At 50.4% G+C, this 20,501-nt stretch overlaps 1 protein-coding gene across 5 annotated transcripts in view; it reads right to left on the bottom strand.

The window, feature by feature from the left end:
- Positions 1-2,256: 2,256 nt before the first annotated feature.
- ZNF618 (zinc finger protein 618) overlaps positions 2,257-20,501 on the bottom strand; it is a 150,483-nt gene continuing 132,238 nt past the window's right edge. For all 5 annotated transcript variants that reach the window (XM_053961986.1, XM_053961987.1, XM_053961989.1 and 2 more), the window contains 3 exons: positions 16,635-16,712; positions 11,272-11,376; positions 2,257-10,516 (listed from right to left, as the gene is read on the bottom strand). In XM_053961986.1, the coding sequence (XP_053817961.1) occupies positions 9,003-10,516; positions 11,272-11,376; positions 16,635-16,712 (1,697 nt within the window). In that variant the 3' untranslated portion in view covers positions 2,257-9,002. The remainder of the gene's footprint in view (positions 10,517-11,271; positions 11,377-16,634; positions 16,713-20,501) is intronic.

Below are 20,501 nucleotides of genomic sequence, written 5' to 3'. Positions count from 1 at the left end.
TGGGCTGCTGCTCCCTGCTTCCCGCTCTGGTCCCACACAGGATCTCAGCATGAACAAACATCTGCCCCCCCGAGATGAGAGAAAACTCTGGGTGCCTCGAGCGGAGCCTGAATTCAGAGCTACCAGTTCCTTTATTGCTAAAGCTACAGGAATTTTGTCCTGTTAGTGCAGAAATCAGAATCGGGAAACACAGCAGGATTAGCTTAAGCCTCTTCCACTCCCATTAGCAATCTTATTTATCCTTTTAAATGGCTCCAGTTGAGTGCTGGCATGCCAGGGATCCCATCTTCTGGGCCTGTTGGTTTTAAATTATCCACTTTACACATTTAGATCTTCAAACAAATCCCAACTCTTATCTAGTAGCACCTGAGGGCATCTGATCTGTTTACTGAAACCTCCTCTACAGCAAGTCTCTAGAAAAGTCTCAGCCATTTTCACCACTAGATACTGATAGCTATGTTTATTATTTTGGTTTATCTTCACACTTTACCACTAGCCAAGAGTTTATCCAATGGCCAGAACCATTGTCATTCCATGTCTTTAGCGTCTGCTTTCTCCCTAGTCACAAATTCACTACAAATTTGCTAATTCTCTAGCAAAGCTGGTTTTGCTTGTTTTTTTGGTGAGTGAGGGGTGGGTGCAAGGTTAGAAAACCCCAAAGGACATCAAAGCAGGTCAAAGAAAGGGATGCATGGAGGGTGATAGACAAGGTGATTTTCCAGTGTGAAGCCTGGCCTCATCCTTAGCACACTGGTCTCTGTTCTTGTTTCCCTTGGGACAATTCCTGGTGGTCTCTGGTTCGTTTGGAGGTAGGTCCTGGAGCTCCAGAGAGCATCAGCAAGTCCCAGTGCCAGCTGTCAGTGCCCCCTCACCAGCACATCCCTGTGCCCCCAGTCCCTAGCGCAGTCAGGACTCCGAGCCCAGCTCTCAGTGCCCCTTTGGGCTCTCACCTTTGGGCAGCTGCCAAGGGCTTGTCCTGGCAGGAGCCCAGTGCCCACCTGGCCCCCAAAGCCCCTGTTCCCCTGGGAGAAACCAATCCCAGCTGGATCTGCTAGCACAGGTGGAGTCTCTGAGCAGATCCTGGCGCTGCCATTGAGGCTGCCCAGCACAAACAGCCTGAGCTGGGCTGAACCTCCTGGTGGGGGGAACCCCAAGCCAAGGGACAGCCCCACACCGAGGGGCTCAGGGCCTTTCTGCTGCACAAAGACATCTCTCCAGAGAGACAGGAGCAGTTCATAGCCCTGGCAACTGAGTGTGGGACACAGGATGCTCTGGGAAATGCTCTGGGGGGCTCTGAGTGCCCCAGGGATATGGCATGTGGAGCTGTCCTGCTGCCGAGTTCATATGGCTGTGAACTGCCAGAGGGCAGGGCTGGATGGGAATTTGGGAAGGGATTGTCCCTGGGAGGGTGGGCAGGCACTGGCACAGGGTGCCCAGAGCAGCTGTGGCTGCCCCTGGATCCCTGGCAGTGCCCAAGGCCAGGCTGGACAGGGCTGGGAGCAGCCTGGGACAGTGGGAGGTGTCCCTGCCCGTGGCCATGGAAGGGACTCAGTGCTCCTTCCAACCCAAACCATTCCATGATTCTGTGGGATCCATCAGACACCCCTGCTGGGATCCAGGTCACTTCCATGGGTATTTTCCCTCCTCACAACAGCAAATCAGCACTGGGGATGTCCCAGTCACAAGCTTGAAATACAGAAAATATAGAAAAACCCAGACACATTTTTTTTTCCCTAAAGGTTGTTTTATTGTAAAACCATAAATACAACACTGACATGAAAATCCTCAAGCAACGGATGCTTTCTTACAGTTACAGTTTGTCTTCTGCCTTGGCATCAATTCTGAAAAGAATGTTGCAGAAACACGTCTCTAAGGTATTTCCAAATAACCGAGCTCTGGCCTGGAGCGCTCGGCCCCTTTGGAAGCTAAGTGGAACTATTCCTCCTCTCTTGTGGAATATTTCCATTCAGACAGCAACAGACTTGTAAAAACAGCAACATTTAAACACCTTGATTTTTTTTTTCTTTAATAATCCTTTTCATTTGACGTCAGTCTAAGTTTCAAACAGCACTGAATTTATTTAGCTGAAAAAAAAAAACCCAAAACAAAACAAAAATAAAACAAAATCCTAAAAGGAAAAAAAACCCTCAGAACTTGAGTTGGCCTCAAGTGTTCGCATATCACAATGAAAATCAGCAACTCAACCCCGTGCAATATTGCTCTCTAGTGAGTCATTTGATCCACACCAACAATACATGAGACTTCAAACAGGTTTTGTTTTGTTTATTAACACAGCAAGTGTGACATTAGATAACCTTTTAAATACAGTACATGGTACAGCGCGGGGCCAGCTGCCCGCACGTTTCCCGTTATGAAGACAAAGCCAGCGGTGGCGGTTTATAAAAATATTGTGTTGCTACAAAAGTATAAATTAATGCTACCGGTATTAAGAAATATTAAACACATAAAACTTATAAGGATTAAGAAAAATATTCATTAATACCTGTAGAAAACTCTGGCCTAAAAAAGATATTTTTTGTATATTTTTTGTATATTTTTTTTTTGTATTTTTTAAGATGACATGGTCGCACTCGCAGTGCGGGTGCTCTGTGGTATTGCCTAGAACATCTGCATCTACAGAAAGGAAGGAAATGCACACGAGTTACTGAGGGCAGGGAGGGCTAGGAGGGGCAGGAGAACATTAAATCCTTTGCTTGATGAAACAAGAATTCAGCTCCCAGGAGGAGGTTTGGGAAATGGAACGTACGAGCGAGGAACAGCTTCTCTTTTCAGACTGGCTGCAAACAAGGATCTCCTGATATTTGGTTGTCACCATGACACTGTGTGGCTACAGTGTGGACCACAATCCTCACGGCCTGGGCAGAGTGTTCCCCCCACTGACAGCCTGGGCTGTCACCTGCCACCACTGTGCAGGTCATCCACTACCAGCTTTCCTTCAAAGAATTCAAAAAAAGGAGTATTTACGTACCAGTAAGCTTCAAGGGACCATGAAAAACAGCTCCTAAAACTGTTGCTCCTTCCAGAACACATCTCCTTCCTTGAGGGGGAAGGTCTTTCTACACAGCAAGGGGAAGTTACCCCTTCTCCTACCCCCCAGCCCACTTGAAAAACAATCCCAGCCTATCCACAGACACTGCAGAGACTGCCATGAGAACCCCCGGGAGGTGAGAACAAGGATTCGAGGCCAGTGAGGCTGGAAGTGCCTTTTTAAGGAACTTTGGTTGTAAAAAGAAAGGGTTGGATGTGTCTGTGCTCATCAACTCCAGCCTACAATATTCCCATCATTAAGCCTGAGCTGCTCATCTGGGTCCCACTGTCAGGGATGCTACAGAAAATCCTGCTACAGAAATTCCTTGTTTCAGAAGCCAAGAATTCCAGCACAGCTGCCTATGGATGAGGAACCTCTCAGGGTCTCTGGGTACACCATTGCCTGTGTCAGCAAAACTCTCCTGTTGAGTTACAAACAAAGGACTCTTAACAGGAAAAAAACCTCAGCTAAGCAGCCAAACTAAACCTGAAATTAAACAGAAATCCCACAAACATTCAATAGACAAAATTAAATTTCAGGGCAACCCACTCTCATTGGTTCACCATTTCTGGCCTAGCGTAAGCAGACTGTCCCAGGCCTGTCCCACGGAGCTCAGCTGGGCCTCAGGGTTTGCTCAGGGACACTTCCAGAAGCCCCAGGGAGGTAACAGAGCTGTGAGGGGACAGGTCCCACACACAGGGAGTTCTTATTGCTACAGTGATGGCGCCAGGTCTGACACGGGGCACGGGGCTCAGCCGGCGGTTCTGGGCATTCCCAGGGGATCCCACGGATCCGAGATCATGGTGTAGCACAGAAAAACTCAGCAGAAGCAGCCAGCCATTGAACACCCTCCCCCGCGTATGATCTGACAGGACATTTTCTTCTCGACTGGCAGCTTCCCCTCTGCCGCCTCCCTCCCTGATGGAACCTGGCTGGTGGATGCACTGAGAGCTGGCAAGGGCTTGGTGCTGGTGAGTGGGAGGATGGGGAGGAAAAGGCTCTGTGAACCCTCCTGGAGGGGTCTGGGCAGGAACCCGGCACTTCCCACCCCTACACCCAGTTCCTTTTCTCTTGGCAAGGTCCAGCCATGTGTTTCATGGAGTGAGCTCCACTCTGCAGCCTTGTCTTCAACAACAGGGCTCAAAACACATTCCTTGCACAGACTCCTCCCAGAGGAACAAAGCTCTCCTCCCTGAAGAGATTTCCCAGAATCTGCCTTTAGTATATTTTTTTATTTTTCTCCCATTACTCCATAGGGAACAGCTTGTCCCTTCCTGTGTGAATGCCTCACAGGAGCTCTTGCCTCTCCCTCAGCCAAGAGGTGCAATCAGAGATCCAAGCCTCTCCTCAGCACAAAGCAGCACTCCCAGCCTCGGAGCACCTTCCTGGCTGCTCTTTTAATGCCTTTTGATTCATCAGTAACACGGTGCTGCCTAGAAATGCCCAGGGCACTGTGGGACAGCAGGAGGTTCCAGTCCCCTGTCCTGTGCTCACCACGGCCAGAGTGGAACTGGCCCCTCTGAGCAGACTCAGCCACCAGCACAAGCATTTTTGCTAACTCCTTCCCATGCTAAACCTTCTGGGTTATTGCAGACAGTTGGAGAAAAGCCACCCAACCCACCTGAGCCACATCACTGAACACTCCAATGCCACCATTTAGAGCTCAAGTCATTTCCAGAAGTGTCTCCCCTCTATTTTCAGTCATTTGCAAGTTCTGAGAGCATCTGCTGCAAATTCATTTGTAAAGATCACTAAGGGTCATGACTCCCTGAGCTGCTGCTGGACATCATCTCTGCCCAGCAAGCACAGATAAACCAGTGCAGGTGGTTTGTGTGGATACTTAAACCAGTTCAGCTCAAAGTTAAACTGGCTTAACCAGCAATGAAGGAACAACTGAGTTAGACAAAACCTGAGCCCAGAGTCAGCTTTCACAGAAAGTTTTGCAGATTGCACAGTTCAAACCCACCCACAGCAGTTTCCTTAGCACAGACAGAGAGCTTGGACAGAAAGGGAAGTTCAGTTCCATCTCAATTCGACCTGGGTGCAAGACACCAAGTCCATCCTGCAAGCCAAACACAACCACTGCCTACTGTGAGGCACAGGAGACAACTCCTTCCTGACCTTCTGGCTGCTGCATCCACACAGAAGCAACCGCCTGAAGAGCTCTGCCTCTATCCCACTCCCTTCACCAGCAAGGATGTTCAGACAGGCCCTTCCCTCCTGGAGTTCACCTGGTGGTACTTGTTCCCCACCTGAAGGTCAGAATGCTCCCAAAGCAAACTGTGAAGCCAGGAAGAGTCTGCAAGGTCAGGCACAGTCAGCAGCAGGAACGGGTAGATGCCTGGAGGCCACACACCATTCCTGCACCCCAACACATTTCACAAGGGAGATTAAAGGAAACCAACAAGCAGAAGGCAATTCCCAACATGACCCACCTGAGGATGATTCCAGTTCTGAGGACTTCTCCTCCCAACCCAAAGGGAGCAGAACCTCACAACAGCCCTGGCCAAACTCAGAGCCTCTCCTGAGCAGTCTCCCACGCCAGGACCAGCAGTGCTCCCTACTACACCCCGGCCTCTCCGCACCTCTGGGGCACCACAGAGCAGCTCGGGTTGGAGCAACCTGGCAAATAAGAGCTTCCAAATTTCAGACCTTGGTAAAGTATTTTTGCTCCCTAGAATGTGAATTCAAGCCTGGAAGAAGGAAGAGGAGCAAAAGCTTGGTATTTAAGGTAAATGCACGTGCTACAGATGTGCTTCTCTGCTTTTACTGAGGCCTGAGTGACCCAGGGAGAACCTGAAGCAAGCCCAGCACAAACAGCTCCCCTGAGCTGGGCGCCCTGCAACCGTATGCAAGAGTCAGGAAAAGCTGCACCTTCCTTCAGTGAGTCTCTGGAGAAGAGACTCTCCTCACCACCTCTGAGAACGCTCTGTTTTAGGCCTTTAGGTTTGCTCTTGCTTTTCCAGATGCTGTTTTTAAGTCTTTGGGAGAACCTCATCTGCCCGACATCACTGCTTCACACCCATCATTAGTGCAACTACAACCGAAGTTGCCTCACAGGGGCAGTTTTTGGGATGGGGGAGAGGGCCAGTCCATCCCTCTCTTTGGTCAGCACCACAAGAAAACCCCAGCTCTGGTGCCAAACCCACAGTGTGAGAAGGGAAAGGGGAGGTGGGATGGGAGGTAGGGGTGGCTGTGGCCTTCCTTGCATGCATGCCCTCAGTCTGCACCACTGCTGGGCACAAATCCCTGCAGTTTGCCCAACTCTCAGTTCCAGGGATTTACAGCTATGCTAACTCTGTCCTGCTCACTTCCCATCCTCGATGCCTCGCAGCGACAGCACAAGCCAGAGTTCACAAATTCCACAGAAATCATCTACATGTCCCTTAGCAAAGGAGGACTGGGGGCTGGAGCTGTCTTTCCAAAGGAATGCAAGGGCTTTGCATGTTTCCCTGAGCATCAAAGAGCTCTCAGGGTCTCAGGTGAGCCACACAAAAAAGTGTAATGTGTCATTAGGAGGAGCTGCCAATCCTGATCCCTGTGCCATCAGCTGAGCTGTGTGGTACCCTCTGTGCCCACAGCTAATCCTGTTTGGAGACATGCACCAGCCAAGCTTTCCTGCTGTCAGGTACCAGTGGGCCCAGCACACATCTCACTCACTCAGGGTTTATTTTTGTCTGCCACAGGTTTCTCCTGCTCTGCAAACTGCTGTGCTGCCACTGGTGGCTGGGCATGCAGGACTTGTACAGGAGAAAACAAAACCAGCAAGAAGGAAAGCTGGCCCTACCAGCAACCCCTCCATCAGCCACTGACAGGGAAATCAGGAGTCCAAGATCCTCTGCCTTGGCAGCTCCTGTTCATGTGGCAGGCCGTGTGCCTTAGGCAAAAAACATAGCAGATTAGGAGACAATGGTTTTGGTCTGATGGCAGTAACAGTGCTGAGAAGTCAACCCAAACACCAGCCTCAAGGCAATGGAAGGCTGAAAGGGCTGGAAAGGGCAAGACAGCTGGTGCCAAGGTTTATCCTCGTGAGCCTGGCATGGGGAAGGGTCCAGCGTGCAAACTGTGCCCCTGAGTCCTGTGGCAGTGTCAGGGAGTGCCTGTGAGGTTCAAGGCATCTGCACACAAAGCCTGAGAGATTGGGTTTGCTATTTCTCATGTCTTGGACCTTGCAACTTCTCTTACAGCCAGAGCTGGGCAGGTGGGATCCTGGTTTAACATCTGGTCAACAGCAGCACTGCAGAGAGGGTCTCCAGTTTCCCCCTGCATTGCCAGCCAGCAGCAAACTCCCTGTGCTGCTGAAGGGCTCCAGCCTGCTCTCAGCAGGGCCAGTCCCTCCTCCCAACCCTCCCATGCCACTGGGACTGCAGCTCCAGAGCTCCTGGAAGCAGGAGATTGCTGAAGAAAGAAGATTTTGCTTCAGTTTTCCTCCAGGAGACAAGTCCCAGCGGTGAAAAACGCACAGTTTGGCACCAGAGGCTGGGAATTGTCCAAGAGGCACCAAACCTGACAGAGCCTGTCCAGCAGCCCAGGAGCTGTGCCTGCAGGAGCTCTGGCCTTGGGGACAGCAAAGTGACCGAGATGCTTTGGGGTTATGGGGATCTCTAATTGCATTTGGGGTGAGCCAGTTACGTGTGAACATTTCGGGGCTTGTGGCCTTCCTGGCCAGAACAGGTCAGCAACAGAACAAGTAGTGTAATGCACTGTAGGTATCAAAAAGACATTCGTGCCACTAGAGGAAACCATTCCAAACAAAAAGGGGAAGATATTCTTTGCACTCAATCAGGAGCACTTACATTCAGAAGGATCTTTGAGCCCATGCACTTCTCTAAGCTTTCTTCAAACCCCAGTTTGACAAAACTGGTGAGCTTTGTTCCCCTGAAAAATCATACACCTTGGTTTGTCCTTGGCCTTGGGAAGGGTGGTTTGTGTGTCACTGAGACACTTTTTAACAAAAATCTTTAGGTGCAATGGTTCTCTGGCAGACCTGACAAGCTCACTGGTGGCCCACAGCCACTTGTGCTGTCACCATTTGCTTTTCCTGGTTTCTAGGCTTTGCCACACAAACAACTGCTGTGGTTCCCAAAAGAATATTATTTAATTGCAAATGGGCTACTCTAGAACAAGTTTGAGAACACCTGATGTACAAAATTCACAGAAAAGATAATTAACAGAGGGAGTTCAGAAAACAAGTTCTGCTGTAAAAAATATAAAGCCAAGAAACGTAACAATTACTGACAGTTTCTGCCATGAGCCATTTTTCTTAGCTTGAAATCAAACTTATAATCACTTGCTGCCACGTTAAACTCAAAACTGGGAGTAGAGACAGAGGAGTAACGTTTCTTTTGAACAAAAAAAGGATATGGAAAGGTTAAAAACAAAATTAAGAATTAAAAACCTTAAAGCCTCCCTTCCTGATTTCTAAAGATACCGGTGTTGATGGAACACAGCTGCCCTGATTCATGCACCATGCCAAGAAGGCTGCAGCCAAGTGCCCTCAAGGTGTACAGTTATTCAAAGGAGCAAAGTCCAGTGCAGAACTGGTCTGGTCAATGGAGTCTGATTATCCATGGCAAGATGGCCCAGGGGACAAGAGGAAAGGTGGGGTGGAGGAGAAACAAAAGAAACTTCAAGTCACTTTAGATCTCAGCTGCCTGAAGACTTTAGAACATCAGCCTCCCATTCGTCTGCCCACTTGAAAACATTAAAAAGTCTGTCAAGTCCACACACTATCTATGGAAAGGAGCACATTCCTGGCAGAGGGCTGTCTCTCTCCCGTGCTCAGCTTTCCTTTCAAACTTAATTTTATATATATTTATATTTTTATATATATATAAAAAAGCACTTGGTTTCCAGGGGCATTCATAATGAGGTCCACAGTGTTTAGAACTTAAATTTCTTTTTCTTTGTTTGGAACAGTGTTTTAAAGTTTTGTTTTAATTAAAAGAAAGTCTTAAAGCATGTTGGACTTCAAAAACATGAGTTTGTTCATGTCTTCTGGACTGAGTAGCCGCCTCCTTTTGATCAAGAGCGCCTGCTCACACATATTTACACATTCGCTCCTGGCACCCACAGCAGGCACTGCTAAGAGCCAAAAGGCCAGCTTGGCTAGTTTTGTATGCTTTTGGGTAACACACGACCAGTACTGAAACAGGTCAGGGGTGGCCTGGAAGAGAGGTTCTTGCAAATAATCATAGACTTCACTTTTCCCAAACCAATCTTCGTCCTGAGCTGCTGTGGCCTCCCCTGCTGCACGAGGCTTCTTGGTTGAAGGTTCAAATTCTGCTTCTTCTGCCCAGGACTCTTTCACCTCATTGATCAGCTCACAGACCTTGCCAATGATCTCTTCATGCTGGTAGGGCGGGACGGGCCGCAGCTTCTGCTGAGGGTCCAAGATCATGGCTACCTTGTGTGCCGAGTGAACTTTGAAGTTCTCCTTCAGCGCCTCCAAGAAGAGGTGACAGAGTTTGCTGACCACGCCAGCATCATTGGCTTTGGAAGTGAACAGTTTCTCCAGTTTGACGTAGGTGGGCAGCACCAGCTGCAGCGTGGGCCGGCTCTCGTTGCTCAGCTCGATCACGGCCTGTTTCACCGGCGCCAGGATGGCTGCCAGGTTGCTGAGCAGGTGTTTGTTCAGGTTTTGGATGAGGTTCATCTTCTTGGCCCTGCTGTAGAACTCGCAGATCTGCTCGTAGCGCTCGTGGACGAGCAGCAGGGAGTCGGTGACTGAGTTCCAGCAGGGCGGCGGAGAGGTCTCTTCCAGGGAGCCAAAGGTCTCCTTTGAGAGGCCCGTGGACCCCGCCAGGTCTTCACAGACATTCAGGAGCTCGATCACCTCGTGCATGTTGCGAGCCTGTAGTGTTCTCTTGTTGAGCACGCTCTGCACCACCGAGTTCAAGGCACAGGCCGAGCAGCGCAGGCACATGCCCGCCTTGGAGAACGCCGAGGAGTTGACCTTGCAGTCTGTCACGTACACCGTCCTGATCTCCGACATCACAAACTCCGACAGCACATTCTGCACCCAGTGGTGGATAAAATCACCATTGTCTCGAATGTCTACGCCCTTAATGCCCAGGACGTAGCTCTTGATGTGGTTACCTTCCACCTGGTAGGCGGTGAGGATGTAGCAGGAGTCGGGGCCGACGCTCTGCGAGTGGCAGGTGACCCCGATGCCGAGGCAGGCGTTGCTGCCCAGGGCGCAGGTGACTTTCACCTTCACCTGGTTGTACATCCGAGGCAGGTGCTTCAAAGCCAGGGTGTTGAAGTTGCCCAGGATCTCGGTGACAGAGAAGGCACCGTAGCGAGCCCCGCTGTCCACCAGCGTCTGCGCCAGCTTGATGAACTCCTTGCCGCTGAGCACGCTGAGCGCGCCCAGGTCAGTGCACATCACCCGCAGCAGCCTCTCGGCGATGTTCTGCCGCTCCTTCTCCGGGATCGCGCTGTTCCCCAGCGAGCTGCCCGCCGGCGCTGCAGGGAAACACAGCGGGCACAGAAAGGGCAGGATCAGCATCACCGCAGCACCAGACACAAAACCATTCTCAGAGACCCCCAGAGAGGTGGAACATGCCCAGATGATGAAAGAGACAACTCCAACCTTAGATTTGTTTCCCCAAGGTTTCTGGACTGAGGAACCTCCAGAAAGACGCCCTGCTCTTGCTCAGAACAGCAGGGAGCAGATCTGCATCCTGTCCCTGGTGTGGGGATAGTCACTACTCAGCCCAGATGGAAAGATGGACATCAAATCACAGATTCCCAGACTGGTTTGGGTTGGAAAGGACATTAAAACCCATCCAGTGCCACCCCCTGCCATGGGCAGGGACACCTTCCACTATCCCAGGCTGCTCCAAGCCTTGTCCAACCTGGCCCTGGACACTTTTAGGGATCCAGGGGCAGCACAGCTGCTCTGGGCACCTGTGCCTATGTCACACTATGATGACTGGATTAGTTTTTTAACTCCAGGCCAGGAAGTCTGACCTTGGATCAGAAGTTACATTCTTCCAGGAGTTACTAAATGCATCTTCCTCACAAACCTTTTCAACCACCTCAGGGATCTTTGTTGCACTCCTGTAGTGGGAAGGGGTACTCTGCTCTGCCAGGTAGGACTTGAATTAAGGTGAAATCAAATACAGTTTGGTGAGGACAAGGGCCTTGTGCAGTGTCCATCACTGCTGCACCCCCGAGGCACCTGTTGGACAGGGACAAAGTGAGAAGCTGCTACATACTGTTGTTGGCGTTATTTCTTTGGAGCTGTGGTTTCCACTTTTCTTCAACCACGGGGAGAGGTGACCTGGGCTGCTGGCTGGAGGCAATGTTGTTCTCATTGTCAGCTGTGAGGCAAGAGACAGGGAGAGGTTAAAAAGCACAAAGTAATGCTTAAAGCACAAAGAAGCAAAAACTACTTAAATGCTCAGCATTTACGTAGGGCTCTTTTAACTAAGGGGACAACAACCCACCACACCTTCTGTGGCTTTTAGGCAGCTTTCAGTGAGCTCGCACAGCACCCTCAGGGACCTTGAAACTGTCTTTGGACTCACGACCTATCATTTCCCAAAATGTGGCTGAAATGTGCCACATGTCTTTCTGTGCACCAGGGATGTTGATGCCATCAGCACACCGTGAGGAATGTCTCCTCAGGACCTGAAGCTGCACACCAGGAGGAATGGAAGCTCAGCCTTTGGCCTTTAATTTGCTTTCCAAAATGAGGTGGAACAGACACTGATCCTTCTGTTCCCTCCCTGCCTCTTCCTGCACTGCAGGTGGCTGCCCTGTTCTCTCTGGAGAGCACTTTGGTTTTCAAGCTGTGCTCAGCTCCTCTGGATCTAAGGGTCTCACTGCCAACTTCAGGTCTGGCTTCTCCCCATGAAGAGCAAGGGCCCACCTCCTCTGGGGCTCTCTCTGCTGCCTCAGGCTGCAAACACAAAGCCAAAGTCTCTGGAGCGTGGACCAAAGACCGTCTCACCCTGAGGCTGCAGACACCACATGCCCCCAAACTCTTTGTGTTTGTGCCCCCATTTCTGTGTATGTAACTGGGTGAAACATTTTGGCTGCCAGTCTGATGGGATCTTACAAAAAAATGCAAGCAAGATCAGTAAAGTCTGTAATTGTATCCATGTTTTACTCTCCTGTGCCCCAAGAGTTTATCCCCACCCTCCAGAGGAAATTTTCTAGTTCTTAGTGTGCTTCAGTACAAAATGGTGCTGTGAAACAGGCTGTGAAGGAACAGTGCACAATGAAATGGGCTGGAAGAGGAAGCAGAAAGATGGAGAGACTGATGACCAGGCTGAGCAGGATGGAAACAAAACCAAGGAAAACAGAACAGGCCATTTGCTCATCACAGCTGGACTCATCACACCTAATTCTGGACACCTGTCAGACACACCTCTCTTTGAGGTGGCCCATTAGGGCTCCTTTTACACTCAGGGGTGCCACTCATTCACCCAGGCAGAACTGGATCCTCTCCTAGAGTGAGAACCACCATGGTGAGAACCACCTGAACTCACCTGAAGTCACTGACTCTCCAGTGATTTTACAGGAAGTGCAAACTGCCCAGCTCTGGGCAGAGAAACCCGAGTTGGAGCAGTGCCCTGAGGCACCCACAGCTCTGCCAGGCTGCTCTGGGAGGCCAGCGGGACACACAGGACAGGGCAGAGCTGCTCTCCTCCATGTGTGCCAGCAACCTGGGAGAGCAGGGAGACCAGCAGGGCTGTGATGGAGCTCCAGTGCTCTCCTCCTTACAAGTCCTCTCCAGTGTGAGCAGCTCTGCCCTCCACTGCCAGGCGCTCCAGACCTGCCCATCAACAGGCACAGGCTGCTCAGTCACCTGTGGGCACTGCACTGGCACAGGCTGGGGCAATCCCTCTGAGCAATCCAGGACATGACAGGACACGACCCAGGACAGCCTCTGGCACTGCCTGGGGCCTGTGTGTGCCCGGGGAGCTCCCTGGCCATGCTGGGTACCCAGGGAGTGCTGCCATGCACAGGCTGCAGCCACAGGTTGGTCTTTGTAGGTGTGCAGAGATGTGAAGAGCACGAGGTGCCTCAGAGGGCACCAGTGACCAGGTGTGACACATCACCTTCCCCCCAGCATCTGCAAGACTAATTGCTCTTGAGCCAATGTCACCAGTGTCCTCAACTCCACACATCTGTGGGTGGGCAAAGGAAAATGCTGGATGTTGCCTAGTAACTTTGCTCATGGTTCAGGCCCTCCTTGTATTGGTGAGGGATGGGTAGGGGGAGAAACCCACTGTACTTCCTCACCATAACTCTTTTATCTATTTCCTAATAATAGGGGATTTATTATATACAAATATCTGCTGGCATTCTGTGTGGCATTAATGAGATCTGTACATTTCAGCCTCATCTTCCTTATCAGGCAGTCTGTGAACCACACAGATCATGGTTCTTAATTTTTCTTCATGCCTCCAATCCTTTAATCCAGGTTCAGCTTAGTCCTCCTTTTGTTTTTTTAGGCCTAGATTGTAGGAAGGGCATTATATGGCAGCACTCGACCTGAACAAAGTACTCTAAAGGGAGTCAAAGCTGTATATTGTTCAGTGTAATTACAGAACGAATTCCTCTGCCTGGTGTTCTGCTGTTCTATTTCTGCCTTTCAGCACCCAATTTACATTCTAATTGCTTCTCCTCACTGTGTAGCTGCTTTATGAAGCTATAATCTCTCCTTATTACCTTCCAACCTCTGGGCTCAGCCCTCTGAATGACTCAAGAGCCCGTATGTCCCTGATTTTGCTTCTGGAGGCCAGCAGCACGTTCCCTCGTCAGAAGGGTCCAGGGGAGGCAGCACAACCACTGGAAGAGATCAGCCCTTTGAATTAGACAGGACAAACCAAACTGGGCTGCTGAACACATGAACTGAGGGAGCATTTGACCCACACTGGCTTCTTGGCTCTCTGCATCCCCTCTGTTTGTAATGAAACATTCCCTAACCAGTGACAAACCACTGCCATGTCTGAGTCCCCAGTCCCTGCATCCTGTGCCACCAGTTCTGCTGATCACTGCAAGGTCCCTGCACTCTCAGACTTCAAAGATGTTGGGGCAATGCTGTTTCTTGGATATGGGAATCCCAGAATTCCAGACTTGTTTAGGCTGGAAAAGACCTCTAAGATCATCCAGTCCAGCCATCAGCCCAGCCCAGCACCACATTCACCACTAAGCCATGTCCCCAAATGCCACAGCCACATGACCTCTGAGCACTCCCAGGGATGGTGACTCCACCCCTGCCTTGGGCTCAGGGTGCTTGAGAACCCTTCTAATCTAATCCTCCCCTGGAACAACTTGAGGCCGTTTCCTCTTGCCCTTGTCAGTTGCTCCCTGGGAAAAGAGACCGACATCACCTCACTACAACCTCCCGTCAACCTGAAGGCAACAAAGTGCTGCCAGGGCAACTGCAGGCCCTGAGTGCCTTCAGTGCTGTCTGCTGACAAAGAACACCCAGAGCTGGACACCAACCAGCTCTGATAGAATGGACACCCACCCAACAGAATGCTGGCCACCGTGTTCCTGCCTCTGTTTTGGTTTTGCCCTCATCCCACAGCAGCAAATGGCACCCGCCACCCCAGCTGCACACGGGGAGGGAAGGGAGAGGTGTGAGCACAGGGCTGCTAGGCACCACAGCCCGAGAGGCCACAGGAGGGGACAGTGGCTTACACAGGGCTCAGCCTTGGTGGCACTGCAGAAAGCAGCTGAAGAAGACACGGACACCCTTGCTGTCACTGCACCAGTGAGAGTTCAGGAGGAGGCAGCCAGGCAGAGGATGGGACTTGCAAACAGAGCAGGGAGCAATGAGAAAACAGTTTACCAAGAGAATCCTGAGCTGGGCAGAGGGGATTTACCCATTCACTGATGTGACAGAAGCCCAATCACAGATACTGCTCCCTCCACCCTGTTCTGTGGCCAAAGTAACCCAGGTGAACAACCACAGAATTACAGACTGGTTTGGGTGGGAAGGGACCTTAAAGCCAATCCAGTCCCACCCCTGCCATGGCAGGGACACCTCCCACTGTCCCAGGCTGCTCCAAGCTCCATCCAACCTGGCCTGGAACACTTCCAGGGATCCAGGGGTAGCCACAGCTTCCTTGGGCACCCTTGCCAGGGCCTGGCCACCCTCACAGGGAGCCCTCAGCACCACCCCCATGGGTAATTTGTAAAGAAGAAACAAGGAGGATGCTGTAGGTAGCACTAGCTTAAAACATGCAACAGCTCAACCCTCAGTGAGCTGTGTCTCAGCTTGTTCCCTCAGCTCCTGTGCTTGGTGTCACCCAGAGCTGAAACTCGAAATCCACATTTCAGTACCAGAACCCAGAGCAAGAACAGCTTGGTCAGGACACAGCGAGGAGGCAGCAGAGCTGCCATGGACAACCAGCAAGGACAAGACCCAAGGCCAGGGAGTGAGGGCAGCCCTGGCCTGAGCAGAGTCCACTGCTCCTCGGGGTAACACAGAGTCCCACTACTGCACAGAACCCCAGTGCTCTAACAGAAACACAAACTCACACCTTCTGCTAACAAAGCGCTCTCAAAGTCTCTGTGTAACATCACGCAGATGATAAATAAAGTAGCTGCTGAACAACACACAAAGCCTGCACTAAGATTTGCCAGCAGGAACTGAAATGGAATAGAGGAACCTCATGGATGAAGAACTCAAGTGACACTATTAAAATTAGGACTAAAACTAAAATAGAGAGCAAGATAAGAACTTTGATTGACATAATTACAGAAAGGAAAATATGCTTTTCCTCAAGCCTCTTGCTATCCCATGCCACTTTCCTCAGGGCCTGCACTGCATCTTCATCAGAGCATCTCAACAGAGCAGCTGTCTATTGGAGAACACAGGTTTGTCAAAGGGGATTTAATTGTTCTTAAAACTGTGTTAGTTCACTTGGTTTTTTATTCAAGAGGAAAAAAAAAGAAAAAATCTGCCAATATAAAATGAATTCTGTTTCTACATTTTTGAATATGTTGAGTGCTGTCTTTGAAACATATTTGGCTTTGAAATTTTAAAATCATCTCTTATGTATCAAGACAGGAAACAAAAACAGTGACTTAGAAACAAAGCACTGGAATGACTCTTAAGAATTCTCATTTGTAGTTAGCTGAGAGGGAGCTGAACACAGCTGCTGAAATGGCAAATTCTTCTTTCCAGAACACATTTCAGTCCTTTGCAGAACTCAGGAGACACAGGCACAGGACAGGACTTGTGTGGGCAAAGGCTCAGCTGCCTTGCTCCATGAGAGCCACCCCTTTGGCACGAGGGGGGATTTACCCTGCTGTAGGAGCTTATGTAATGAGGATTCTCTGGCTAGCTCTGGATAAAGACAATGAACAGTGTGATGGACCCTGAGCTAGCATGGCACATTCCCTCTCTCCCTATGGAAAGAAGCAATATTTACAGTATACCCTGAGCCTATGTGCTCCAGCCTTTGAGGGATGACTGTGTTTGTTGCAGGTGAAATGACTAGGGCTGTGGGAATGGGGAGCACTGAGAACCCTACAGACACACATTGGGGCCAGCACCAGGCAGCAGCACAGAATTTAATTCTCTGCTTGCAGCGAGTCGAAGTGCCCAGCTTACCTGCGTGGGACTGCATGTGCTCCAGGAGATTGTTATAAAACTGGAACTGGATTCCACAAGCTCCACAGGTGTAAGGCTCTGTTTGGGAGAAATCAGTTCAGAAGAATTACACAGAGTCTGCAGGGAAGCAGCACAGGTGCATACCTCGGTGTGTAAGCTGTGGGCACAGCGGCTCCGCAGGGAGCGGGGCAGGGCCCGGGCACGGCTCTGCCTCCTGGGCTGGGCTGGGCTGGGCACCTCCTCCTGCTGCACTTCACTGCCAGGGCACAGGCAGAGCACCACGGCAAGCACCTGCTGCTGTGTGTGGGCATCTCAGGGACCTGCACAAGGCTTTCTCCGGGAGTTTGCCCACTGGCCAGGGTCTGCTGGCCCAGGCTGCTGCAGCCTGCCTTGAGTGTATTCCTGCTGGTTTTGTGCCTGTGAGTAAAGTCTGGTGGACTCATCTTCCACCCAGTTCTGTCAGATTCCAGTGTCTGCTGCCTTTCCTGAGTGAGACAAGGAGCACTGGATTGTGACAAATGCTGTAGTCAGAGGCTGGGGGTGGAACAGTGCTGTAGTCAGTGCCATGGGGGAACTCAACTGGGGCTCTGTGGCTGTCACCAAGTGCAATGAGACCAGGGACTGGTGGGTGTCATGGGGCTGGGTGGCAGCAGGATGCCTGGGAAGCAGAGGTGAAGGACAGGAAGCACAGGAACCAGGCCTGTGCCTGAAGGCTGACAGCAGAGCAGGAGAGCCATGTGCCAGAGCAATATGGATGAGCTGGAGTGAGGAAAGAGCTGGGTGCAGAGCTCCCTCGTGAGCTGAAAGATACATTTAGCCCTGTTCTATGTTGAAAGTGCATTTCTTCCACTGAATTAACCTAAAAGCAAATGTTTGCAGTTGCCTGTCTAAACAGTATCAGTAGAGTGCATTGGTTGACAGATGTGATCTCGAGCTACAGTGCTGAAATTTGGGAAGTTTGCTGGAGCTCACACTGAAGTTTGCTCCAGTTTACACTGGAGTTTACTTCTGTCCCTGCAGCCACACCAGCATTGCCACCTCTCACTGGGGCATTTTGTCCTGGAGCAGCAGAATGGACAAACACGTGGCAGATGAACAATTTTGGATACAAATGCCTGGCACACACACAGAGCAGGGTCCATTGCTACAGTATTTCAGAAGTCTAGATCTGAGTTGGAAGAGAAAAACATATTCTGTATCAATGAATAAGCAGAAGCACCAGCACCCAGGACAGAAGAACCAAAACCCAGGGAAGCACAAGGCTGCCTATACCTTGTGAGAAGTCTATCTCAGGGAGCAAACCCCAGAATCCACCTCAAGAGTACAGAAATCCGTGAGGAAAAACATAAAAGAGAGCATGAGCAAGTCTGTATAAGCTGTACTTTTATACTGTGAGGTTAAACCTTCCCCACAGAACTTACAGCTTCTGGAATGATGGAGCCAGCTCTGCCTGGAGTTGTGCTCAATGCTTTCACTCACTGTGTCTGCTTGTGATGCTACTCCTGGGCTTGCTGCAGCATGGAAGTTTGGAAATTCGGTACTTAAGTAACTGTGCTTGTGGAAAAAAGAGAAGACTTGGACAGCTGAGTGGCACACAGGGATTTTAGTCCTTGGGAATTAACAGGGACTGGCTGTGTCTGCTGAAATCATCAGTAGTGAGGTAGTTGTGGCACAATGCCACAAGAGGTACAATGCAATCTAATTGTTTAGACTTATTTTTAATTGTCAGAGAGGAGAAGGCTCCCTGTGGGTGCAAACCATCCCTCTTGGGCTTGTATTTCAATGCCAAAGACCTGTGTTACAGACATACCTGTGCCTCTGCTGGAGGCAGACTGCTGGAGCCCAACCTGCTCAGATGGAAACCTCACACTGAGGGGGTCTGGCTGCCCCTTCAAGGGTCAAAATTAACGTGGGAATAATCTACTGAAAGCAGCCACACTTCTGAGAGCCTGCTGACTGCTGCTGACAGCCCAGAAGAGCTGTGTGACCCTGTCTCTCTCTGCCCCTCTGCTCTGCTGGAGCCCCTGCCCCCCCACCAGTGAAGAGAACAGACCCTGCTGTACCTCTCAGTGCTGCAGCAAGGCTGCCAGCGGCAGATGTCACCCCGCAGTCCCCTGGACACTGGCAGCTCTTGTGTGCCATTCACACCTCAGCAGTCACCTGCTTTCCCTGCTGCCAGCCCTGCCTGCAGTGCAGAGGAGGAGGCAGTGGGGGAAGCCCCTCTCACCACTGCAGTCCCAGGGCCCTTCTCTGCCCCCACACAAGCCCCCAGCTGCCCTGGGAGCAGCTTTCCAGCATGGCACAGCTCTTCCCCAGCTCAGGTACAGCCTCAGCAGCAGGCAAACCCCCCACACCACCCAGCACTCTCCAAGTTGCACATTTCCCACACTCATTTTGCTCTCCTGTTTCACTCATACTTCCTTCTCAGCTCACTTTGTCTCCCTGAGTTGCTTCACCTTCCTCCTCCTGTATTCTCAGCTATTTTATCAGCACAAACTTGTGCTGTTTTTCTAGCTATCTCCTTGCCTGGCTCCCCCTCACCCCTGCCCAGTCTCCTCTGGGTTCTCCCATCTGCATCCAGCAGGCTGTGACCACGAAGGTCTCCACAGCTCTTCATATCAAGCTCCTCCCTTTGGCATCACAAATCTCTGAATGCTCAGTGCACTCAGTGAATTGGTAAAATCTCTCATTTGTGATTCTTCTCAGAAAAATTGTGTTAATTTTCCTCTCAATTCCAAAAGATACCCCTTCTGTTCTACTCCAGAAATGTCCAAATTTGGAAACAAAATCACCACCTATTTCAAAAGCTAATTTCAGGTTCTGAAAATGCCAGAGCATTTTCTAAATAATTCTGAGACAAAGAGATACAGAAGTCTAAGTTTACCACAAAAAAAAAAAAACAAAAAAAAAAAAAAACAAAAAAAACCAAAAAAAAAACCCAAAAAAAACACAAAACCAAAAAAAAACCAACATAAAATTTAAATTCACCCAACAATTCCAAAGTATTTCCCGGAACCAGGGGAAGGGATGCTTGGGAGGATGTGCAGAATCCCCATGGGAACGAATGAACTCACTTCACTTCCCAGAGCTCTCTCAACCCTCATCCTTCTGAGCTTTCAGCTCCTGAGCCCCTCATGCTCCAAAGTGTAGAGCTGGGAACAGTCAGGCTGGCTGGAGGGAGGGTGGAATGTGCCAGGGCTAGAAGAGGAAGAGGGATCTGGAAGGTGGAGAGAAGAAAGAGGCAATCTGTATCCTAAACCTGGGAAAAGTGTGTTCACTTGGGCTGCTAATCCAGTAAATCCTCCTCCCTTTTATTTCTCTTGACCATGAACTGGAAAAGTTGTCACAACTGCTCTGCATATCCATCTGAGCCACACCTGTGCCCCACTCTCCTTCTCTCCCACCACTGCTGGACCTCTGCTTGTCCTTCCCCCTAGGAATTTCACTTCTCCCTTACTCAGCCTTAGGGATCTTTTCTCCTTCAGGTGGGCTGAGCTCAGCAAAGGGCCCCCAGGTCTCCCCTTTTGCTCTCTGTCCTTCTGCTCCCAGCTGCTGGTGGTACAAGGGAAGCTTGTGCTGCCCACATGAGCCCCCTGTGCTTGTGGAGGTGTTTTCTGAAAGCAGGTTTCAACCTCTTCAGTGTCCTGAGCCACACAGAACCAACGCTTACATCTGGCTGCACGATTTAAAACATCTTTCCCCAAGGCTATAATTAGACACTTTTAGTGCACTTCTAAAGCACTTTTAGTGCTTTACCTTGTGAGCAAGGCCCCAGAGCAAGGTAGCAGCTGTGTGAGGCAAGGCAGAGGAAAACCAGTGCCTGTGCTTAGGTTAAATAAATCACTCTAATTCCCATGTTAAGTCTCA

This window comes from Vidua chalybeata, chromosome 21 (genome assembly GCF_026979565.1).
Source record: "Vidua chalybeata isolate OUT-0048 chromosome 21, bVidCha1 merged haplotype, whole genome shotgun sequence".
Classification (NCBI taxonomy): Eukaryota; Metazoa; Chordata; class Aves; order Passeriformes; family Viduidae; genus Vidua; species Vidua chalybeata.
Note: the sequence above shows the minus strand (reverse complement) of the source record. Positions and strands in the feature narration are given on the sequence as shown.